The sequence below is a fragment of the Ranitomeya imitator genome, chromosome 1 (assembly GCF_032444005.1).
Source record: "Ranitomeya imitator isolate aRanImi1 chromosome 1, aRanImi1.pri, whole genome shotgun sequence".
NCBI lineage: Eukaryota > Metazoa > Chordata > Amphibia > Anura > Dendrobatidae > Ranitomeya > Ranitomeya imitator.
Window position 1 is genome coordinate 113,606,624 of NC_091282.1, and position 17,638 is coordinate 113,624,261.

General features: G+C 49.2%; 1 protein-coding gene across 1 annotated transcript in view; it reads left to right on the top strand.

The window, feature by feature from the left end:
• Positions 1–2,010: 2,010 nt before the first annotated feature.
• ARSB (arylsulfatase B) overlaps positions 2,011–17,638 on the top strand; it is a 261,824-nt gene continuing 246,196 nt past the window's right edge. Inside the window, exon 1 of the mRNA XM_069749896.1 lies at positions 2,011–2,379. Within this exon, the coding sequence (XP_069605997.1) occupies positions 2,125–2,379 (255 nt within the window). The 5' untranslated portion in view covers positions 2,011–2,124. The remainder of the gene's footprint in view (positions 2,380–17,638) is intronic.

The window sequence follows — 17,638 nt, forward strand, 5'->3', positions numbered from 1 at the left end:
TGAAGGCATTGATGCTATGGACTGGTCCACCTGTTCCCCCAGACCTGAATCCAACTGAGCACATCTGGGACATCATGTCTCGTTCCATCCACCAACGCCACGTTGCACCACAGACTGTCCAGGAGTTGGCGGATGCTTTAATCCAAATCCAGGTCTGAGAGACGATCCTTCAGGAGAACATCAGCTGCCTCATTAGGAGCATGCCCAGGCGTTATAGGAGAGTCATACAGGCACGTGGAGGCCACACACTACTGAGCATCATTTGTCTTGAGGCATTTCCACAGAAGTTGGATCAGCCTGTAATGGCAGGCACAGCACTGAATAAGAATGGTGCCTCTGACTGCGGTGCCCTTCTCCCTCTTGTTGCCATGGCCACGTATTATCCCTCCACATGTATGAAAATTTTAGTAGTGGGCGGTGTTTACGGCTGTAAGCCAATCACTACGCGTGGTTTTATTCTCCCCCCCTCTTTCCCTTTCCTCACGTGAGATAAATTGCTGAGGTAACCCGTTTTTTCCCTCCTCCCATTTCAGCGGGCCCCGGAGGTGCCTTTTCCCACCCGCCCTCCCCATTTTAATGTTCATATTATAACGTTATTATAGCGTTAGTATTTTGTTTATTTTAGATGCAAGTCACAGCGGGAATAAAAGAAAGGACACGGGTACGGCTCGTCGGCTGACGTGCCTGTGATTTGACTACAGGGCATTTGGCGGCGAGCGTGGTTAATTAACTTTATGTGCCTTTCTAAGCGTTTTAAAATATGTTTACAAGTTATATGAAATGCATTAATAAAGCTGTGACCGGCCTTCACATATCAATTTTAGTTGTCAGGTCTTATTTTGTATGTCTAAGGGTTACATGAGAAAGGGATTGTGGTGGTTTGGGTTTGGGGTCGCCGCAGTGTTTGATTTTGAGTATCATTACAAATCCAGACCTCCATGGGATATTAATTTTGATTTACATTAATCGTTTTTATGTTTTATTGCTCTCAACGCATTCCACTATGTAATGAATAAAGATTTGCAACTAGAATATTTCAATCAGTGATATCTAGGGATCCCCAGTGTATTTCCCCCATCCTGGTATATATGTCACCCTTTCTGTTGCTGTTTTTAATTCATAGAAAAAAATTATTATCCCACCCTCCCTCTGCTCATCTCCTGAAGTCGTCCGCATGTATGCCACGGGAGTGCATGGTGTCACTGCCATATGCCTCCAGTCACGCCGTCAGCTGCTGGCCTGATTGGCTGGCAATGTGCATTGCCACGTATGGACCTGATGGGTCTCTGTGCCATAATACACTTCAGCTGAATGTGTGTTTGTGGATGCACATCCAGTGGAAGTTTGTGCTGGTGTCGGCTGGCCCCTCACCCCCATGGGCCCGCTTGTGGTGTCACTGTCTGCGACTGCAGTGGGTATGCCCCTGGATAATAGGGAATGAACATGTAGCTCATATAAACGGGTGTATAGTACACTCCCTGTGCTTGTTAGGTGGGGAATTAGCATATAATATAAACGCAGGGGCGGACATACCATTGGTGCAACCTGTGCGGCTGCACAGGGGCCCAAGAGGTAAGGGGGCCCATTTCTCGCTCCAACGCAAGTGCAATTTTGCATTTTTAGGAGTTCTCAGGCTGCAAAGGGCCCATATATTGTTCTTGCACAGGGGCCCTTTTCTGACTGTGTCCGCCAGTGTATACACGTGTGTGTATGGTAAGGCTGTGTCCATGCCTTTATTATTTGCATTATCATACATTGCATATTCATTCCATGTCTAACATACCAGAAACCGATTATACTTCTCCATAGTTTAGCACCAATAAGTTATTATGTTCATTCTTTTTATATATTTCCTCATTCTTTTTAGTAGGTCCCGGGCTCCACATCGTGCACCCAGCAGCACCTATCCGGTTATTCCTGGGCAGTAACTCGTGCTCCATAGAGCCGCCTGTCAGTCACAGGCGGGCAGCGGTGCCCACAGCGGGCGAAGGCTAGGAAGGGCAGAGGGGCGTGGCTGAGGCTAGGAGGGCGTGGCGTATGGTTGGATGGGGCGGACCCGGCTGTCAGTTCCTGCACCACCTCCCCGGCCGGTAGAGCAGTGAGCGGACACTGCCTGCCACCACCATGCCGGGGCTGGGGAGGATGCTGAGCTGGGCTGCCCTCGTCCTCTGCCAGGCAGCTCTCACTCCCGCTCTCCCGCCGCACATAGTCTTCGTCCTGGCTGACGACCTGGGCTGGCATGATGTCGGCTTCCACGGCTCCGAGATCAGAACCCCGAACCTGGACCGTCTGTGCGCACAGGGAGTGGAACTGGGGGCGTACTACGTGCAGCCGCTGTGCACCCCCTCCCGCAGCCAGCTGCTCAGCGGCCGGTACCAGGTCAGCACCGGGGACGGAGGGTGATACTGTGTGTAGCGGGTCTCCAAGTCATGTGATCTTGTGGTCATGTGATCTAGGGAGCTGTAGTTCTGTGCAGAGAAAGAGGAGGGGTATCTGTGCGCTGTACTGTGCTTTTGTGTTATGGGCACTGAGTCTGACTTATGTGCACTGTGCTGTCGGGTGACGCCGGGGCGCTCTGGGCTGTCGGGTGACGCCGTGACGCTCTGGGCTGTCGGGTGACGTACTGGGCTGTCGGGTGACGCTCTGGGCTGTCGGGTGACGTACTGGGCTGTCGGGTGACGCTCTGGGCTGTCGGGTGACGCCGGGGCGCTCTGGGCTGTCGGGGGGCGCTTTGGGCTGTCGGGTGACGTACTGGGCTGTCGGGTGACGCTCTGGGCTGTCGGGTGACGCCGGGGCGCTCTGGGCTGTCGGGTGACGTACTGGGCTGTCGGGTGACGCTCTGGGCTGTCGGGTGACGCCGGGGCGCTCTGGGCTGTCGGGTGACGCCGGGGCTCTCTGGGCTGTCGGGTGACGCACTGGGCTGTCGGGTGACGCACTGGGTTTTCGGGTGACGCCGGGGCGCTCTGGGCTGTCGGGTGACGTCGGGGCTCTCTGGGCTGTCGGGTGACGCTCTGGGCTGTCGGGGGGGGGGGGGCGGGGGCTCTCTGGGCTGTCGGGTGACGCTCTGGGCTGTCGGGTGACGCACTGGGCTGTCGGGTGACGCACTGGGCTGTCGGGTGACGCACTGGGCTGTCGGGTGACGCACTGGGCTGTCGGGTGACGCACTGGGCTGTCGGGTGACGCTCTGGGCTGTCGGGTGACGCCGGGGCACTTTGGGCTGTCGGGTGACGTACTGGGCTGTCGGGTGACGCTCTGGGCTGTCGGGTGACGTACTGGGCTGTCGGGTGACGTACTGGGCTGTCGGGTGACGCTCTGGGCTGTCGGGTGACGCCGGGGCGCTCTGGGCTGTCGGGTGACGCCGGGGCTCTCTGGGCTGTCGGGTGACGCACTGGGCTGTCGGGTGACGCACTGGGTTTTCGGGTGACGCCGGGGCGCTCTGGGCTGTCGGGTGACGTCGGGGCTCTCTGGGCTGTCGGGTGACGCTCTGGGCTGTCGGGTGACGCTCTGGGCTGTCGGGTGACGCACTGGGCTGTCGGGTGACGCACTGGGCTGTCGGGTGACGCCGGGGCGCTCTGGGCTGTCGGGTGACGCCGGGGCGCTCTGGGCTGTCGGGTGACGCCGGGGCGCTCTGGGCTGTCGGGTGACGCCGGGGCGCTCTGGGCTGTCGGGTGACGCTCTGGGCTGTCGGGTGACGCCGGGGCGCTCTGGGCTGTCGGGTGACGCCGGGGTGCTCTGGGCTGTCGGGCACTCTGTGACGCCGGGGCGCTCTGGGCTGTCGGGCACTCTGTGACGCCGGGGCGCTCTGGGCTGTCGGGGGGCGCTCTGGGCTGTCGGGTGACGCTCTGGGCTGTCGGGTGACGCTCTGGGCTGTCGGGTGACACCGGGGCGCTCTGGGCTGTCGGGGGGCGCTCTGGGCTGTCGGGTGGGTGCTGGGGCGCTCTATAGGGAATGAAGGCAGCAGCAGCCGAGCTCCATTCTAAGGCTAGAGTCACACTAAACATATGAAAAATCGGTCCAAGTCTCCCTGCTGAGAGTCCTGCGAGTACAATCCAATTTTTCACAGCTAGCATCCGATTTACATCCGATTCCAATGCAAATATTTTTTTTTTTTTTTTACATACTGCAACTCTGTCATTTACACATCGTTTTCAAAGGAAATATTTGTCAAAACACACATACACACTAGATAGAAGAAAAGCTGGCAATTCATGTGCTGTATGCAGTAAAATCACACTGACAGGATAGAATAGAAAGAATTGATATATACACACAGAATATATAGATGTCAGTGACACACACAACACACACATATACACAGTATATGTATTACATAGCAGAAAAGCCGATAATTCATCTGCCGTGTTCTATAAAATCACTGCAGGAGCTGACAGGATAAAAAAGAGAGATTACATACAGTAAATACACATAGAAAAGGTAGATACATAGAAAAGGTAGATATATAGATGTCTGTGACAAATACAATTAGTACAGTGTGTGTGCAGCTTACTGTACATTTAGTTAATAAGAAATTATTTTTCAGAAAAAAATGACGTGGGCTCCCGTTCATTTTTTGTAACCAGCAGAGTGAAAGCCAACTGCTGGGGGCCGATGTTTATAGCCTGGGAAGGGAGTAATACCCATCGAGCTTCCCAGGCTATTAATGTCAGCTCACAGCTATATAATTAGCCTTTTCTGGCTATTAAAAATCGTGAACCCCCCTAAAAAATGACATGGGGTTCCCCTATAACTAATAACCAGCAAAAGCTATGCAGACAGCTGCGGGCTGATATTATTAGCCTAGGAAGGGGAGATGGATACTGGCTCCCCCCAGGCTAAAAACATCATCTCTCAGCCGCCCCAGAAAAGGCACATCTCCTAGATGTGCCAATTTTGACACTTAGCCTCGCTTTTCCCACTTGCCCTGTAGAGGTGGCAAGCGAGGTGATAGTTGGGGTGGTTGATGTGACCTTTGTATTGTCAGGTGACACCAAGCCCCTAGGTTAGTAATGGAGAGGAGTCTATAAGATGTCCACATTACTAACCCCATAGTCCCATTGTAAGAAAACACAGACACCCAGAAAAAAAGTCCTTTAATTGAAAGAATGACAGACTCCTTTAATTTTCCTAATTAAACCATACTTACGACCTCGCCCATTCCCCCGATGCCCTAGTCATCTCCAAAAGAAGTCAATAACGAACAAACAATATTCCTCATCTTTCTGCAGAGATGCTGCTAATCCTCTTCTCACACAACAGGTCCAGCTCTGCTACATCTAGATGGCAGGCTGCATGAATGCATGATGCGACCATACAGCCTGTCATCCAGTCAACACTGAGTGGCGTGTGCTCCGTGTCTCCTTGTGAACTGCTGTTCCCTGTCTGAGGGCACTGCGAGCGTGAAAAAGTTATTTTGCTTGCGGTGCCGTCAGACAGGTCCCAGGAGTTCACGGCCAATGAACCCACTTCACCTTTCTGACGTCTGTGCGAGCGTCGTGGGGAATTTATTTATTGGTCCTAGTGCTATGAAATAGAACATCGGATAGCGCATGTCTGATGTATGAACCATAAAAGTCACTTCTGGGTCATGAACAGCGCAGTGTGGCACAGCCAGTTTGCAAAGCATCCGCCAACTCCTGAACAGTCTGTGGTGCAACGTGACATTGGTGGATGGTGCGAGACATGATGTCCCAGATGTGTTCAACTGGATTGAGGTCTAGGGAACGGGCGGGCCAGACTATAGCTTCATGGCCTTCATCTTGCAGGAACTGCTGACACACTCCAGCCACATGAGGTCTGGCATTGTCCTGCGTTGGGAGTAACCCAGGGCCAACCGCACCAGCATATGGTCTCACAAGTGGTCTGAGGATCTCATCTCGGTACCTAATGGCAGTCAGGCTACCTCTGGCAAGCACATGGAGGACTTGGAAAGAAGAAAAATAAGCCAGCTCACCCGTGATGCATAAACCAATCTTCGGGAGCACGGACCCGCTGTGTCCAGGCGTGTAAAGTCAAAAAAAGAAGGAATGTCCAGCTTCACCGAATCCGTAAAAAAGAATTTTCTTTATTCACAAACTTTAAACATGGGGGATGCAGACTTCAGCACGAACCATATAGGTAGGAATCTCAACGCGTTGTCATGATTACATGGATGACTCCAAAGAAATGCCACCCCACACCATTATTTACCTACTGCCAAACCGGTCATGTTGAAGGATGTTGCAGGCAGCAGATCGCTCTCCATGGTGTCTCTAGACTCTGTCACATCTTTCACATGTGCTCAGTGTGAACCTGTTTTCATCTGTGAAGAGAACAGGGCTCCAATCCTGGTGTTCTGTGGCAAATGCAAAGCGTCCTGCACAGTGTTGGGCTGTGAGCACAACCCCCATCTGTGGATGTCGGGCACTCAGACCATCCTCATGGAGTCGGTTTCTTACCGTTTGTGACAGTGTGTTGTGAATTCTGTGGTCAAGCTCCCTCCTGTGGTCATGAGTGGTACTTCGGCTGGTTTTGTCTATGAGCTTCCTCTGGTGGATGTGAGTGGGGCTGCGGCTTCTGAGTTTCCTTCCTCAGGTGACGAGGTTAAGTCGTTAGGTGCTGCTCTATTTAACTCCACCTAGTTCTTTGTTCCTGGCCTCCAGTCAATGTTCCAGTATTGGTCTTGCTTTCTCCTGGATCGTTCTTGTGGCCTGTCTGCCCTGCATAAGCTAAGTTCTGCTTGTGTTACTTCTGTTTGCTATTTTTTCTGTCCAGCTTGCTATATTGGTTTTTCTTGCTTGCTGGAAGCTCTGAGACGCAGAGGGAGCACCTCCGTACCGTTAGTCGGTGCGGAGGGTCTTTTTGCCCCCTCTGCGTGGTTGTTTGTAGGTTTTTGTGCTGACCGCAAAGCTATCTTTCCTATCCTCAGTCTATTCAGTAAGTCGGGCCTCACTTTGCTAAAATCTATTTCATCCCTGTGTTTGTATTTTCATCTTAGGCTACGTTCACATTAGCGTTACGCTAATGTGCGTCGCTGTTGCGTCGGCGACGCAGCGGCGACGCGCCCCTATGTTTAACATAGGGGACGCGTGCGTTTTTTTGTTAGCGTTTTTCGACACGTGCGTCGTTTCCGACGCTAGCGTCGGACGCAAGAAAATGCAACAAGTTGCATTTTTCGTGCGTCCGATTTTCGTCAAAAAACGACGCACGCGTCGCAAAACGCAGCGTATTTGCGCGCGTTTTTGGTGTGTCGTGCGTTGCGTCGCCGTTGCGTCGCACCGGCGCGCAACGCTAATTTGAACGTAGCCTTAACTCACAGTCATTATATGTGGGGGGCTGCCTTTTCCTTTGGGGAATTTCTCTGAGGCAAGGTAGGCTTATTTTTCTATCTTCAGGGCTAGCTAGTTTCTCAGGCTGTGCCCGAGGCGTCTAGGTCTGGTCAGGAACGCTCCACGGCTATCTTTAGTGTGGTATGATAGGATTAGGAATTGTGGTCAGCAGAGTTCCCACGTCTCAGAGCTCGTCCTATGTGATTAGCAACTATCAGGTCATTTTCTGTGCTCGTAACCACCAGGTCCATTGTGGTTCTGAATCACCTGTTCATAACAGTACTGGAGGCCCAAAGTACTAATGCTTCTCAATAGAGGGAAAAGAGAAGTTCTGAGACCATTTTTTTTTCTTTGCACTGTGTTTTGTCTTTCTTTTCCCCTTTACATCAGGGTGGTTCAGAACACAGGTGTAGACATGGACATTCAAGGTCTGTCCTCTTTGATGGATAATCTCGCTATAAGTGTACAGAACATTCAAGATTTAGTGGTTCAGAATCCTATGTTAGAACCTAAAATTCCTATTCCTGAGTTATTTTCTGGAGATAGAGCTAAGTTTCTGAATTTCAAAAATAATTGTAAACTATTTCTGGCTTTGAAACCCCGCTCCTCTGACCCAGTTCAACAAGTTAAGATCATTATTTCTTTATTACGTGGCGACCCTCAAGACTGGGCATTTTCCCTTGCGCCAGGAGATCCTGCATTATGTGATATTGATGCGTTTTTTCTGGCGCTCGGGTTGCGTTATGATGAACCTAATTCAGTGGATCAGGCAGAGAAAATCTTGCTTGCTCTGTGTTAGGGTCAGGATGAGGTAGAGATATATTGTCAGAAATTTAGGAAGTGGTCTGTGCTCACTCAATGGAATGAATGTGCTCTGGCAGCAATTTTCAGAAAGGGTCTCTCTGAAGCCCTTAAGGATGTCATGGTGGGATTTCGTATGCCTGCTGGTCTGAATGAGTCTATGTCTTTGGCCATTCAGATCGATCGACGCTTGCGTGAGCGTAAAACTGTGCACCATTTGGCGGTATTACCTGAGCATAAACCTGAGCCTATGCAGTGCGATAGGACTTTGACCAGAGCTGAACGGCAAGAACACAGACGTCGGAATGGGCTGTGTTTTTACTGTGGTGATTCCACTCATGCTATCTCCGATTGTCCTAAGCGCACTAAGCGGTTCGCTAGGTCTGCCACCATTGGTACGGTACAGTCGAAATTTCTTTTGTCCGTTAATTTGATCTGCTCTTTGTCGTCCTATTCTGTCATGGCATTTGTGGATTCAGGCGCTGCCCTGAATTTGATGGACTTGGAGTATGCTAGGCGCTGTGGGTTTTTCTTGGAGCCCTTGCAGCATCCTATTCCATTGAGAGGAATTGATGCTACACCTTTGGCCAAGAATAAGCCTCAGTACTGGACCCAGCTGACCATGTGCATGGCTCCTGCGCATCAGGAGGATATTCGCTTTTTGGTGTTGCATAATCTGCATGATGTGGTCGTGTTGGGGTTGCCATGGCTACAAGTCCATAACCCAGTATTAGATTGGAAATCTATGTCTGTGTCCAGCTGGGGTTGTCAGGGGGTACATGGTGATGTTCCATTTCTGTCCATTTCATCATCCACCCCTTCTGAGGTCCCAGAGTTCTTGTCGGATTACTGGGCTGTATTTGATGAGCCCAAGTCCAGTGCCCTACCTCCGCATAGGGACTGTGATTGTGCTATCGATTTGATTCCTGGTAGTAAATTTCCTAAAGGTCGACTGTTTAATTTGTCTGTGCCTGAGCACGCCGCTATGCGGAGTTACGTAAAAGAATCCTTGGAGAAGGGTCATATTCGCCCGTCGTCGTCGCCATTGGGAGCAGGGTTCTTTTTTGTGGCCAAGAAGGATGGTTCGCTGAGACCTTGTATTGATTACCACCTTCTAAATAAAATCACGGTCAAATTTCAGTACCCCTTGCCGCTGCTGTCTGATTTGTTTGCTCGGATTAAGGGGGCTAGTTGGTTCACCAAGATAGATCTTCGTGGTGCGTATAATCTTGTGCGTATTAAACAAGGCGATGAATGGAAAACAGCATTTAATACGCCCGAGGGCAATTTTGAGTACCTGGTTATGCCATTCGGGCTTTCTAATGCTCCATCGGTGTTTCAGTCCTTAATGCATGACATCTTCCGAGAGTACCTGGATAAATTCCTGATTGTATACTTGGATGATATTTTGGTCTTCTCGGATGATTGGGAGTCTCACGTGAAGCAGGTCAGAATGGTGTTCCAGGTCCTGCGTGCGAATTCTTTGTTTGTGAAGGGTTCAAAGTGTCTCTTTGGTGTTCAGAAGATTTCGTTTTTGGGTTTCATTTTTTCCGCTTCTACTATCGAGATGGACCCTGTTAAAGTTCAGGCCATTTATGATTGGACTCAGCCGACATCTCTGAAGAGTCTGCAAAAGTTCCTGGGCTTTGCTAATTTTTATCGTCGCTTCATCAATAATTTTTCTAGTATTGCTAAATAGTTGACTGATTTAACCAAGAAGGGTGCTGATGTGGTCAATTGGTCTTCTGCTGCTGTTGAAGCGTCGTTTTTCTTCTGCCCCTGTGTTGTGCCAACCAGATGTTTCGCTCCCGTTCCAGGTCGAGGTTGATGCTTCTGAGATTGGAGCAGGGGCTGTCGCAAAGAAGTTCTGATGGCTCGGTGATGAAACCATGCGCCTTCTTTTCCAGGAAGTTTTTGCCTGCTGAGCGTAATTATGATGTTGGCAATCGAGAGTTGCTGGCCATGAAGTGGGCATTCGAGGAGTGGCGTCATTGGCTTGAAGGAGCTAAGCATCGCGTGGTGGTCTTGACTGATCACAAGAACTTGACTTATCTTGAGTCTGCCAAACGGTTGAATCCTAGACAGGCTCGTTGGTCGCTGTTTTTCTCCCGTTGTGACTTTGTGGTTTTGTACCTTCCGGGCTCTAAAAATGTGAAGGCGGATTCCCTGTCTAGGAGTTTTGTGCCCGACTCTCCGGGTTTGTCTGAGCCGGCGGGTATTCTCAAAGAGGGGGTAATTTTGTCTGCCATCTCCCCTGATTTGCGGCGGGTGCTGCAAAAATTTCAGGCTAATAGACCTGACCGTTGCCCAGCGGAGAAACTGTTTGTCCCTGATAAATGGACGAGTAAAGTTATCTCTGAGGTTCATTGTTCGGTGTTGGCTGGTCATCCTGGAATCTTTGGTACCAGAGATTTGGTGGCTAGATCCTTTTGGTGCCCGTCTCTGTCACGGGATGTGCGTTCGTTTGTGCAGTCCTGTGGGATTTGTGCTCGGGCTAAGCCCTGCTGTTCTCGTGCCAGTGGGTTGCTTTTGCCCTTGCCAGTCCCGAAGAGGCCATGGACACATATCTCTATGGATTTTATTTCGTATCTCCCCGTCTCTCAAAAAATGTCGGTCATTTGGGTTGTTTGTGATCGCTTCTCTAAGATGGTCCATTTGGTACCCTTGTCTAAATTGCCTTCCTCCTCTGATTTGGTGCCATTGTTCTTCCAGCATGTGGTTCGTTTACATGGCATTCCGGAGAATATCGTTTCTGACAGAGGTTCCCAGTTTGTTTCGAGGTTTTGGCGAGCCTTTTGTGCTAGGATGGGCATTGATTTGTCTTTTTCCTCTGCTTTCCATCCTCAGACAAATGGCCAGACTGAACGAACCAATCAGACCTTGGAAACATATCTGAGATGTTTTGTTTCTGCCGATCAGGATGATTGGGTGTCCTTTTTGCCTTTGGCTGAGTTCGCCCTTAATAATCGGGCCAGCTCGGCTACTTTGGTTTCGCCGTTTTTCTGCAATTCTGGTTTCCATCCTCGTTTCTCTTCAGGGCAGGTTGAGTCTTCTGACTGTCCTGGTGTGGATACTGTGGTGGATAGGTTGCAGCAGATTTGGACTCATGTGGTGGACAATTTGACATTGTCTCAGGAGAGGGTTCAACGTTTCGCTAACCGCAGGCGCTGTGTGGGTCCCCGACTTCGTGTTGGGGATTTGGTTTGGTTTTCATCTCGTTATATTCCTATGAAGGTTTCCTCTCCTAAATTTAAGCCTCGTTTCATTAGTCCGTATAGGATTTCTGAGGTTCTTAATCCTGTGTCTTTTCGTTTGACCCTTCCAGCTTCTTTTTCCATCCATAACGTATTCCATAGGTCATTGTTGCGGAGATACGTGGCACCTGTGGTTCCATCCGTTGATCCTCCTGCCCCGGTTTTGGTTGAGGGGGATTTGGAGTATATAGTGGAGAAGATTTTGGATTCTCGTATTTCGAGACGGAAACTCCAGTACCTGGTTAAGTGGAAGGGTTATGGTCAGGAAGATAATTCCTGGGTCTTTGCCTCTGATGTTCATGCGGCCGATCTGGTTCGTGCCTTTCATTTGGCTCATCCTGGTCGGCCTGGGGGCTCTGGTGAGGGTTCGGTGACCCCTCCTCAAGGGGGGGTACTGTTGTGAATTCTGTGGTCAAGCTCCCTCCTGTGGTCATGAGTGGTACTTCGGCTGGTTCTGTCTATGAGCTTCCTCTGGTGGATGTGAGTGGGGCTGCGGCTTCTGAGTTTCCTTCCTCAGGTGACGAGGTTAAGTCGTTAGGTGCTGCTCTATTTAACTCCACCTAGTTCTTTGTTCCTGGCCTCCAGTCAGTGTTCCAGTATTGGTCTTGCTTTCTCCTGGATCGTTCTTGTGGCCTGTCTGCCCTGCATAAGCTAAGTTCTGCTTGTGTTTCTTCTGTTTGCTATTTTTTCTGTCCAGCTTACTATATTGGTTTTTCTTGCTTGCTGGAAGCTCTGAGACGCAGAGGGAGCACCTCCGTACCGTTAGTCGGTGCGGAGGGTCTTTTTGCCCCCTCTGCGTGGTTGTTTGTAGGTTTTTGTACTGACCGCAAAGCTGTCTTTCCTATCCTCGGTCTATTCAGTAAGTCGGGCCTCACTTTGCTAAAATCTATTTCATCCCTGTGTTTGTATTTTCATCTTAACTCAGTCATTACATGTGGGGGGCTGCCTTTTCCTTTGGGGAATTTCTCTGAGGCAAGGTAGGCTTATTTTTCTATCTTCAGGGCTAGCTAGTTTCTCAGGCTGTGCCCGAGGCGTCTAGGTCTGGTCAGGAACGCTCCACGGCTACCTTTAGTGTGGTATGATAGGATTAGGATTTGTGGTCAGCAGAGTTCCCACGTCTCAGAGCTCGTCCTATGTGATTAGCAACTATCAGGTCATTTTCTGTGCTCGTAACCACCAGGTCCATTGTGGTTCTGAATCACCTGTTCATAACAGCAGTGCTCCTCCTGTTCCTCCTTGCACAAAGGCTGAGTTAGCGGTCCTGCTGCTGGGTTGTTGCCATCCTACATCCACCTCCAAGTCTCTTGGTGTACTGGCCTGTCTCCTGGTAGCGCCTCAAGCCTCTGGACACTATGCTGACAGACACAGCAAACCTTCTTGCCACAACTCGCATTGATGTGCCATCCTGGATGAGCTGCACTACCTGAGCCACTTGTGTGGGTTGTACAGTCTGTCTCATGCTACCACGAGTGTGAAAGCTCAACCAACATTCAAGTGTGACCAAAACATTAGCCAGAAAGCATTGGTACTGAGATGTGGTCTGTGGTCCCCACCTGCAGAACCACTCCTTTAGGCCGGTTTCACACGTCCCGATAATTCCAGTCCCTGAAAAAATCGGTACCGGAATTATCCGTGTCCGTGTGCCCCTACGTTTCTGTGGCACATCAGTGTGGCATACGTGTCATGATCCCAATGGCAGGGGATCACAAAAGGACAAGCACACAAAAAGCAGAACAAGCTCTAGGGTGATGGAAACTGAGCTGACCGCGATCCTGAACCTAATTCACAACACTAGCAGTAGCCGGGGAACGTGCCTACGATGATTCTAGACGTCTCGCGCCAGCCGAAGGACTAGCTTCCCCTATTAGAAGAAACAAAGACCTCTCTTGCCTCCAGAGAAACACCCCACAGAAATAGCAGCCCCCCACATGTAATGACGGTGAAATGAGAGGAAAGCACATACGTAGTAATGAAAACAGATTCAGCAAAATGAGGCCCGCTAAAACTAGATAGCAGAGGATACAAAAGTGAACTGCGCGGTCAGCGAAAAACCCTACAAAAAACCATCCTGAAATTACCTGAACTCATGTGCCAACTCATGGAACATGAGGAGTAATATCAGCCCACTAGAGCAACCAGCAACAAGGAATCACATAACTGCAAGCTGGACTAAAACAAAAATAAAGCAAAACGTGGAACATGAAAATCAAAAACTTAGCTTGTCCTGAAGATAACAGAAGCGGGAAGCAGAGGTAACAAGACACACTGATTACATTGATCGCCGGCGAGGAAATGACAAGAAAGCCAGGTTAAATAGGAAACTCCCATATCCTGATAGAACAGGTGGACACCAGAGACCGCAGAGAACACAAGTCACCCAGTACCATCTGTAACCACCAGAGGGAGCCCAAAAACAGAATCCACAACAGTACCCCCCCCCTTGAGGAGGGGTCACCGAACCCTCACGAGAACCACCAGGGCGACCAGGATGAGCCCTATGAAATGCACGGACCAAATCAGCAGCATGAACATCAGAGGCAACCACCCAAGAATTATCCTCCTGACCATAACCCTTCCACTTGACCAAATACTGAAGTTTCCGTCTGGAAACACGAGAATCCAAGATCTTCTCCACAACATACTCCAATTCTCCCTCCACCAGCACCGGAGCAGGAGGCTCAAGCGAAGGAACAACAGGTACCTCATACTTCCGCAACAACGACCGATGGAACACATTATGAATAGCAAACGATGCTGGGAGATCCAAACGAAACGACACAGGGTTAAGAATTTCCAAGATCCTATAGAGACCGATAAACCGAGGCTTGAACTTAGGAGAAGAGACCTCCATAGGAACAAAACGAGAAGACAACCACACCAAGTCCCTAGTACCAAATATTCCAGGATGACCTGCCAACGCAGAAGAATGGACCTCGGAGATGACTCTACTGGTCCAATTATCCGGAACAAACAGTCTTTCAGGCGGACAACGATCAGGTTTATCCGCCTGAAACTCCTGCAAAGCACGTCGCAAGTCTGGGAAGACAGCCGACAAAATCACCCCATCCCTAAGGATACCAGTGGGCTCAGAATTTCCAGGGGAATCAGGCACAAAACTCCTAGAAAGAGCATCCGCCTTCACATTCTTTGAACCTGGCAGGTATGAAACCACAAAATCGAAACGGGAGAAAAACAGTGACCAACGAGCCTGTCTAGGATTCAGACGCTTGGCAGACTCAAGGTAAATCAGATTTTTGTGATCAGTCAAGACCACCACACGATGTCTAGCACCCTCAAGCCAATGACGCCACTCCTCAAATGCCCACTTCATGGCCAAAAGCTCCCGATTACCAACATCATAATTCCACTCAGTGGGCGAAAACTTTCTAGAAAAGAACGCACATGGCTTCATCACCGAGCAATCGGAGCTTCTCTGCGACAAAACCGCCCCCGCTCCAATCTCAGAAGCATCAACCTCAACCTGAAAAGGAAGCGAAACATCTGGCTGACGCAACACAGGAGCAGAAGAAAACCGGCGCTTAAGTTCCTGAAAGGCCTCCACAGCCGCAGGAGACCAATCAGCAACATCAGCACCCTTCTTAGTCAGATCCGTCAAAGGCTTAACAACACTAGAAAAATTAGTTATGAAACGACGATAAAAATTAGCAAAGCCCAAGAACTTCTGTAGACTCTTAAGAGATGTAGGCTGCGTCCAGTCACAAATAGCTTGAACCTTGACGGGATCCATCTCAATAGTAGAAGGGGAAAAAATATACCCCAAAAAAGAAATCTTCTGGACTCCAAAGAGACACTTTGAACCTTTTACAAACAAAGAATTGGCCCGCAGGACCTGAAACACCTTCCTGACTTGCTGAACATGGGACTCCCAGTCATCAGAAAAAACCAAAACATCATCCAAATACACAATCATAAATTTATCCAGATATTCACGGAAAATATCGTGCATAAAGGACTGGAAGACAGAAGGAGCATTAGAAAGTCCAAAAGGCATCACCAAATACTCAAAATGGCCCTCAGGCGTATTAAATGCGGTTTTCCACTCATCACCCTGCTTAATCCGCACAAGATTATACGCACCCCGAAGATCAATCTTAGTGAACCATTTAGCCCCCTTAATGCGAGCGAACAAATCAGTCAACAATGGCAAAGGATACTGATATTTGACCGTAATCTTATTCAAAAGACGGTAATCTATACAAGGCCTCAAGGAACCATCTTTTTTGGCCACGAAAAAAAAACCTGCTCCCAAAGGAGATGAAGATGGACGGATATGTCCCTTTTCCAAGGACTCCTTAACATAATCCCGCATAGCAGTATGCTCTGGCACTGACAGATTGAACAAACGACCTTAAGGAAATTTACTGCCAGGAATCAAATCTATAGCACAATCGCAATCCCTGTGAGGAGGAAGCGAATTGAGCTTAGGCTCCTCAAAAACATCCCGATAATCAGACAAAAATACAGGAACCTCAGAAGGAGTAGATGAAGCGATAGAAATCGGAGGTGCATCATCATGAACCCCCTGACATCCCCAGCTTAACACAGACATCGCCTTCCAGTCCAAGACTGGGTTATGAGTTTGTAACCATGGCAGACCAAGCACTAAGACATCATGTAAATTATACAGTACCAGGAAGCGAATCACCTCCTGATGAACGGGAGTCATACGCATGGTCACGTGTGTCCAGTACTGAGGTTTATTCATAGCCAAAGGTGTAGAGTCAATTCCTTTCAAAGGAATAGGGACTTCCAGAGGCTCCAGACTAAACCCACAGCGGTTGGCAAATGACCAATCCATAAGACTCAGGGCAGCGCCTGAATCCACATAGGCATCGACGGAAATGTCTGATAATGAACAAATCAGAGTCACAGACAGAATGAACTTAGACTGTAAAGTACTAATGGCAACAGACTTATCAACCTTTTTTGTGCGTTTAGAGCATGCTGATCTAACATGAGCTGAATCACCACAATAAAAACACAACCCATTTTTCCGCCTATAGTTTTGCCGTTCACTTCTGGACTGAATTCTATCACATTGCATTGTCTCAGGTGCCTGTTCAGAAGACACCGCCAAATGGTGCACAGGTTTGCGCTCCCGTAAACGCCGATCAATCTGAATAGCCATAGTCATAGACTCATTCAGACCTGTAGGCGCCGGCAACCCCACCATAACATCTTTAATGGCCTCAGAAAGGCCATCTCTGAATCTTGCAGCCAGGGCGCACTCATTCCACTGAGTAAGCACCGACCATTTCCGAAATTTCTGACAATATATTTCTGCTTCATCTTGCCCCTGAGAGAGAGCCAATAAAGCTTTTTCAGCCTGAATCTCTAGGTTAGGTTCCTCATAGAGCAAACCCAATGCCAGAAAAAACGCATCCACATTGAGCAACGCAGGATCCCCTGGTGCCAATGCAAATGCCCAATTCTGAGGGTCACCCCGCAGGAAAGATATTACAATTTTGACTTGCTGAGCAGGGTCTCCAGAGGAGCGAGATTTCAAAGAAAGAAACAACTTGTAATTGTTCCTAAAATTCAGAAAACTAGATCTATCTCCAGAAAAAAACTCTGGGATAGGAATTCTAGGTTCAGACATAGGAGCATGTACAACAAAATCTTGTATATTTTGAACCTTAGCAGCAAGATTATTCAGGCTGGAAGCCAAACTCTGGACGTCCATGATAAACAGCTGAGGTCAGAGCCATTCAAGGATTAAGAGGAGGTAAGACGCAGCCAGGCTGCAATTAAGGCTAGGCAGCAAACTCTGAGGGAAGGAAAAAAAAAAAAAAAAAAAAAAAACTTCCTCAGACTACTTTTCCTCCTACTTCAGCCAATACGATTACCACTTTTGGGCCGGCGATACTGTCATGATCCCAATGGCAGGGGATCACAAAAGGACAAGCACACAAAAAAACAGAACAAGCTCTAGGGTGATGGAAACTGAGCTGACCGCGATCCTGAACCTAATTCACAACACTAGCAGTAGCCGGGGAACGTGCCTACGATGATTCTAGACGTCTCGCGCCAGCCGAAGGACTAGCTTCCCCTATTAGAAGAAACAAAGACCTCTCTTGCCTCCAGAGAAACACCCCACAGAAATAGCAGCCCCCCACATGTCATGACGGTGAAATGAGAGGAAAGCACATACGTAGTAATGAAAACAGATTCAGCAAAATGAGGCCCGCTAAAACTAGATAGCAGAGGATACAAAAGTGAACTGCGCGGTCAGCGAAAAACCCTACAAAAAACCATCCT